This window comes from Eriocheir sinensis, unplaced genomic scaffold (assembly GCF_024679095.1).
Source record: "Eriocheir sinensis breed Jianghai 21 unplaced genomic scaffold, ASM2467909v1 Scaffold800, whole genome shotgun sequence".
Classification (NCBI taxonomy): Eukaryota; Metazoa; Arthropoda; class Malacostraca; order Decapoda; family Varunidae; genus Eriocheir; species Eriocheir sinensis.
The window spans coordinates 144,915-152,195 of record NW_026112166.1 but is presented as its reverse complement, the minus strand read 5'-3'; the positions used below and the strand labels follow the sequence as shown (position 1 = coordinate 152,195).

Here is a 7,281-nt window from a genome sequence, read left to right as displayed (position 1 = left end):
CACCATCAACGGGTGTTGCTCATCTCTATCTATTTCCACCTACTCCCTTTCTCCCTTTCTCCCTTTCCCCTCCTGCATCCCCTCCTGCTGTGTTAGCAGTAGACGATACCCTCCCTCCTTCCCTAGCTCGCTCTCTCTCTCTCCCTCCTTCTCTCTCTCTCTCTCTCTCTCTCTCTCTCTCTCTCTCTCTCTCTCTCTCTCTCTCTCTCTCTCTCTCTCTCTCTCTCTCTCTCTCTCTCTCTCTCTCTCTCTCTCTCTCTCTCTCTCTCTCTCTCTCTCTCTCTCTCTCTCTCTCTCTCTCTCTCTCTCCACAGACACACACACACACATTTATCCATTCAAAACAGCCTCATAATACACTATTGAGCTACATTTCTGACAACCGCGCGAATAGTTAAACGCCGGAAAAGTTAATCACCGCCTATCAACATAAAACAAGTGCGTAGGAAAGACCCGAACAGCGCAGGGAACCAGGTTACATTACCACACACTAACGCTTTGAGGCAAGGGCGGGAAGGTGGGAGGGGGGTAAGTGTGAGGGTAGGTCATTCGGGTCATACATCACAGGGCGGGGCAACACGAGAACAAAACACGGTAAAGACGGGACGCCCTCAACGTTGCAAGCACTACCGGTATTGGTGTTATTTAACCCTCCCACCACCACCACCACCATCACATCCCTCTCTTTGCATGGTATATATAAAAGGCCCGTGGGTTCAACGAGATAGTCACTTGAGGTCTGATCCATCTCTGCATAAGGCAACAGTAAAAATGGGTTCTTCTTCTGCTTCGTCGCTTGTCCTCGTCACCATCGTTGTCATGGCGTTGGTGGCTGTGGTGTTGGCCCTCCCAGCCTCTGAGGGAGGTAAGTCTGCTCCTCTTTTTATCCTTGTAACATTTCATCAGTATCTTTTTTTGGCCTTCATCTTATGTATCTTCAGTTACATATCAATACTTTCTTCTTAGTGAGTTTACATACCTGATTGGCTTCCCAGCTTCCCAAATATCACTGGTGGTATGTTAATTCTTCTCTGATCCTCTCCACATCACCTCAGAACAATTCGTATATATCCTCTTTAGGCTCCATTTTATCTTCATTTACTTTTCAACACTTTTTATTTTCGTCAACTGTTGCGTTTGCCTTCCCGGTCTCTCTAATCACTGGTGGTAAGTTGATATCTCTGCCATCCTCTCCGTATCACGTCAGCATATCTCGTATTCTCCTCGGCCTTCATCTTATCTCCAGTCTTCATGGGTTTTAATAGCTGTTATGTTTGCCCTTCAAGCATCTTATTGCACTGGCGGTTTTTTTTTTTTTTCATACTATTCACATCACAACACAACTCATATTCTCTTAAGCCTCCATCTTCAGTTTATTTACTTTTCAACACTCTTACTGGCTGCTGTGTTTGCCTTCCAAGAACTCAGATCACTCACCGGTGTTTAGTTCAGCGCTTGTAAGTTAACTCCTCTGTGGTGCTCTCTACCTCCCCTCAGCACAATTCTTTTCCTTTTTACTTTCTTTAGCCTTCATCTTATCTTCAGTTACTTTTCTACTTCGCATACCCTCCCAGCCTCTCAAATCATGGGCGGCACGTAGATTATTTTCCAATCATCTACACATCACGTCGGCACAACACTGCTTTCCTAATCTCATCTTATTACGCTTCATCCTCGGCTCATGTTCCAAGCTAATTTTGACTCTAAATATTGTCCCATTGGGGTATATCTTACATTGATAGGTTAATTAAAAAGTGCTTGAGAACGTAACGTCATTGAGGACTTTTCTGTTGAATCTCTATCTATTGAATGACTTAACTCTATTGCGTGATTGTCTCTACTGATTGAAGACTTATCTCTGTTATCTATGAACCTTCACTTCTTATTATCTACACTCTCCCTTTCTTTCTTTCCTCTTAAATCACTCCTTATCTTCTTTCCCTCTCTTCCATCCTTCATTCATAACAACCCCTGAAACATATTACCCTTCTTCCCCACACTTACCATTCCCTATATCTACACATCCCCTTCCTTTCTTCCCCTTCAAATCACTTCTCTCTCTCTCTCTCTCTCTCTCTCTCTCTCTCTCTCTCTCTCTCTCTCTCTCTCTCTCTCTCTCTCTCTCTCTCTCTCTCTCTCTCTCTCTCTCTCTCTCTCTCTCTCTCTCTCTCTCTCTCTCTCTCTCTCTCTCTCTCTCTCTCTCTCTCTCTCTCTCTCTCTCTCTCTCTCTCTCTCTCTCTCTCTCTCTCTCTCTCTCTCTCTCTCTCTCTCACTTTTTTCAATCCTTCACCTTCGGCATAACACCTGAAAACAAACTATCATTCTTTCCCATACCTTTCAGTTCTTATACTTACGCCATCCATTCCTTTGCACATCAAGTCACTCCTCTTTCTCCCCTTTTTTCTTCCACCCTTGACCATCTATAGTTCCTTATCCCATACTTTCTCATTCACACTTTCCCATCATTTCCCCCCCTTAAATCACATCTCTCCTCCTCTCCTCCCTTCTCCTATTCGACATCCTCACCAACCCTTTATAAACAGATGCGTTACACAATACTCACTCAGTTCTTCATTCATCAAAGTCAGAGTGCAAATTTGCCTTGGGTTCAGTGTGTACGCAATGAGCCATCTGCGAGTGTGTGTGTGTGTTTGTGGTCTGTGTGTGTGTTTGTGGTCTGTGTGTGTGTTTGTGGTCTGTGTGTGTGTGTGTGTGAGTGAGGGTTGGTTACTGGGCGGCACTGATTTACAAAGCGTCTCAGTTTCGTTTGAGTCATTGTTGTTTGTTCATTATTAATCTTCACGAGCGAGAGAGCGAGAGATTTACATAGATTTACATAGAAAATCAGACCACACAGACCCCATGGTCCAGACTAGGTGGTCTGTCCTTAAACCTAAGTGATTTTACATTAATCAGATGGCTCCAAAACGTTGCTTTTCTACTCTAGTTAATATTAAGTTCAAGGAAGTGACGGTCGAGCTTGTTTTAAAGGTCAATCGTGAGAGAGAGAGAGTCTATATTGTCTACTACTAATATTATTCTCTTTCTCCACTTTCTCTTTATTCCCGTTTTTTTCTCTCATTCCTCTTCGATTTTTTATGATATATTTTGATCCTCTCTCTTCTCCTTTATCTCCTCCTCCTCCTCTTTCTCTTTCTCCTCCGTCGTCTCCTCATCCTCTTCCTTTTTCATCTTCTTACGCTACTTTTTTTTCTGATTACTGCTTTTAATCTTCCTCCTTTTCCTCCACCTCTTTCTTGTCTCCTTTCCTTCACCTCCTCCTTCGCCTCTCTGTAATCATCATCATCATCATCATCATCATCATCATCATGCTTCTCTTCCTTTTCCTCTTCCTCTTCTTTCTTTTCTTGCTCCAACATTCGTGCTTCTATTTTTTTTCTGTAATCTTTTTTCTCCTTTTCTTGAGTAACAACTAATTAATCTTCACTCGTTGTCTTCATTTATCTCTATTTATTATTTTCTCATTTTTCTATATCAACTATTTTCCCATTTTTCTTTATTTACCATTTTTCCATTTTTCTCTATTTCTTTCTCGTTTTTCGTGCGTGACCTTCCTTTGATTAATTACTTTTCCCACGCATGTTATTGTTCTTTTTTATTCTCTCTATTAAAACCACAAAGGAGAAGCGGCGGCGGCGTCTTCTATAACACACACACACACACACACACACACACACACACACACACACACACACACACACAGAAGAAAATAATGAGAGGAAAATTAGTAGGTAAAGAAGAAAGTAAATATATAGCAAAAAAAAGGAAAAAGGAAGAAAGAAAGAAAGAAAGAATGAAAACAAAGAAAAAAATAAAGAAAGACAGAGACACAGAAATAGAGAAAGGAAGGAAGAAAAGGGGGAAAATAGATAAAAATGAAGAAAATACGAAGAAAAAGCAAGAAAAAAAACGACAATAACACAAAATACCACAAACTTCATAGTGTTAATACTTCACTAATCATTATCGTATCTACACAGCATCACTTTTTTACCCATTGGTTCGTAGCTCACACCAGCAGGACCATTGGCAGTGCTTGAAACGATCTTATATATTTTCTTTTTTGTATACATTTTCATATTTATTCTCTTGTTTTCAGGGGAACCAGCGGGCGAGCCGGCAACATTCAAAGGAAACAACAAGTAAGTACTATAATAAATAAGAGAGAGAGAGAGACGCCTGATTTTTTTTCTGAACGTCGCATTAGTCTTTACCAACAACAATGTGGCTGATTTTTTTTTTTTTTTTGCCCGTTTTTCAAGTCATTTTTCTTTCCTTTTCTTTCTGTCTATCAATCTATCTATTCCTGTTTTTTTTTTTCTCTATCTCCCTTTCTGTCTTTCTGTCAATCAGTTTCATTCGACTATGAAGAAAAATGGATGCAAGAGAGAGAGATAGGGAGAGTGAGAGAGAGAGAGAGAGAGAGAGAGAGAGAGAGAGTATACGTGTAGCTCAGGGTTGTCCCCTCCTCCCTCTTTATTTTCTCTCTCTCTCTCTCTCTCTCTCTCTCTCTCTCTCTCTATCTCTCTCTCTCTCTCTCTCTCTCTCTCTCTCTCTCTCTCTCTCTCTCTCTCTCTCTCTTGCTTTGCTCTTTCTGTCTTTCTCTTTTGGTTTCTCTAGAACTATTTTTTCCTTTCTTTCTTTCTTTCTTTCTCTCTATTTCTTTCTTATTTTCTTTTCCCCCTAACTTCAGTCTATCTATTTACCTATCTATCCATCTATCTATCTATCTATATGTCTATCCAATAATCTATCTATCCATCCCTTTACCTAAGTCACTATTTTCTTCAGGTGCCGCGATAACCCCAAGTCGGAGACCTCGTTCCAGAACATACAGAGGGAGGAGGACTGCCTGCCCAATCAGGACTACATCAAGGAGCTCTTCATCTGCAAGAACAGGACTCAAACCGGCTAAGTGAGGGAGGGAAACACCGCCTCTCCTCCACCTCCTCCTCCTCCTCCTCTTCTTCCGAGCACCTTGTCATTGAACCAGAAATCTTTTTGGCGTTGTTTTTTTGTCTATCAATGTGTCTGTCTGTGTTTCTGTTTCTCTTGCACTTTCTATCTATCTATCTACCTATATGTCAATCTCTTTGGTTTTTTGTTTGTTTCTGTCACTCTGTCTCTCTTGCACTGTCTTTTTATCTACTACCATGTCCGTCTTTCGATTTCTCTCTCACTAAAGGTTTTTCTTATCAATTTCTCATCAGCAACAACTCAAACCCACTTCACCAGATGGAGTCGTGTCTATTCCACGCCTCAATCGTTTATTTTTTCCACCCAAAAATAAACACATCTCTGTACTTGTTCTTTTATTTACCTCCCCCATGGCTGCTTCATTCACTGACGCCGATCAGACAAACCTTCGGCTGATCCCTTAAAATCAGTTCCATCAACATCAGTCAGTCAGACCCCGTTCCTTACGAGCTCTCTATGAATCACTTTTGCGGGTTAATGGCTACTTCTATAAGATATATTTTTTATCTGTTTTGTCGTAAATAGATCATGAAAAACTTATGTGGAATTCAACAAAGGCGAAAGACCCTAAAAGCTGCCATTAGTTTTTGAGTTGGTAATAGCTGGACAATCTTAATAAGGAAGAGCTTGGAATTATACAATGAAATACAACACGGGAAAAACAGTTCAGAATCTTCCGCTGGTTTCTGAGTTGGTAAAAATTAACATGTCTTAAGGAGAGCTTGGAATACAACGGAGATGGAAAATAGTTTAGAAGCTCCCTTACATTTTCGAGTTGGTAATGACTGACATCTCTTAGTCTCTCTTTCGGCCACCTCTCTTGATTCTTTTTTGTAGGAGCAGCGAGTGGCGGGCTTTTTTTATATTATTGTTTCCTTTTTTTGTGCCCTTGAGCGGTCTCCTTTGTTGTAAAGAAAAAAAAAAGGAAAGCTTGGAATACAGCCATATGTGTGTGTCCGGCAGGTTGTGTCTGTCTTTATGGGTGCCTGTCGGTTTGTTCCTGTCTGATAAGTCGGCCAATCATCTTAATGTATCTTAGAGTTAATTAACGTTATAATATGCCCGGCACGAGGAGTTATTCAGAACACAACACTGACAGCAAGACATGAGACGAATAACTAAGATGACTAATCCAACCCCTACCCTCTACACCAACCCACCCAGCCTCCTCCTCCTCCTCTTCCTCCCTCTCCCTCTTCCCATCCTCTTCACCAACCCACCCAGCCTCCTCCTTCTCCTCTTCCTCCCTCTCCCTCTTCCCATCCTCTTCACCAACCCACCCAGCCTCCTCCTCCTCTTCCTCCCTCTCCGCCTTCCCATCCTCTTCACCAACCCACCCAGCCTCCTCCTGCTCCTCTTCCTCCCTCTCCCACTTCCCATCCTCAACACCAACCCCACCAGCATCCGGCTGCTCCTCTTCCTCCCTCTCCCTCTTCCCATCCTCTTCATCAACCCACCCAGCCTCCTCCTGCTCCTCTTCCTCCCTCTCCCTCTTCCCATCCTCTTCACCAACCCAACCAGCATCCTACTGCTCCTCTTCCTCCCTCTCCCTCTTCCCATCCTCTTCACCCCACCCAGCCTCCTCCTTCTCCTCTTCCTCCCTCTCCGCCTTCCCATCCTCTTCACCAACCCACCCAGCCTCCTTCTTCTCCTCTTCCTCCCTCTCCGCCTTCCCATCCTCTTCACCAACCCACCCAGCCTCCTTCTTCTCCTCTTCCTCCCTCTCCGCCTTCCCATCCTCTTCACCAACCCACCCAGCCTCCTACTACTCCTCTTCCTCGCTCGCCGCCTACCCAACCGCTTCACCAACCCACCAGCCTCCTTCTTCTCCTCTTCCTCCCTCTCCGCCTTCCCCTCCTCTTCATCAACCCACCCAGCCTCCTCCTGCTCCTCTTCCTCCCACTCCCTCTACCCATCCACTCCACCAACCCACCCAGCCTCCTACTTCTCCTCTACCTCCTCTCCGCCTTCCCATCCTCTTCACCAACCCACCCAGCCTCCTTCTTCTCCTCTTCCTCCCTCTCCGCCTTCCCATTCTCTTCACCAACCCACCCAGCCTCCTCCTTCTCCTCTTCCTCCCTCTCCCTCTTCCCATCCTCTTCACCAACCCACCCAGCCTCCTTCTTCTCCTCTTCCTCCCTCTCCGCCTTCCCCTCCTCTTCACCAACCCACCCAGCCTTCTTCTCCTCTTCCTCCTTCTCCTCTTCCTCCCTCTTTCGCCTCCCTCTCCTCCTCCTCTTAGCCGTGTCCTAGATGCCCAATTGCGAACCACGTGACGCCGCT

At 44.1% G+C, this 7,281-nt stretch overlaps 1 protein-coding gene across 1 annotated transcript; it reads left to right on the top strand.

The window, feature by feature from the left end:
• Window positions 1-688: 688 nt before the first annotated feature.
• LOC126994485 (uncharacterized) lies at window positions 689-5,324 on the top strand. Its single transcript, XM_050853803.1, has 3 exons — window positions 689-865; window positions 4,121-4,163; window positions 4,813-5,324. Exons 1-3 carry the CDS (start codon window positions 691-693, stop codon window positions 4,934-4,936), a joined length of 342 nt encoding a protein of 113 aa, XP_050709760.1. The 5' UTR covers window positions 689-690; the 3' UTR covers window positions 4,937-5,324.
• Window positions 5,325-7,281: the final 1,957 nt, after the last annotated feature.

What these genes read in the sequence shown, in the direction of transcription:
- LOC126994485 (XM_050853803.1), top strand. Translation starts at nt 691, where the DNA reads ATGGTATATATAAAAGGCCCGTGGGTTCAACGAGATAGTCACTTGAGG. An exon ending in CCTCCCAGCCTCTGAGGGAG is followed by an intron (nt 866 to 4,120) that starts GTAAGTCTGCTC and finishes TCTTGTTTTCAG; the next exon opens with GGGAACCAGCGGGCGAGCCG. An exon ending in ACATTCAAAGGAAACAACAA is followed by an intron (nt 4,164 to 4,812) that starts GTAAGTACTATA and finishes TATTTTCTTCAG; the next exon opens with GTGCCGCGATAACCCCAAGT.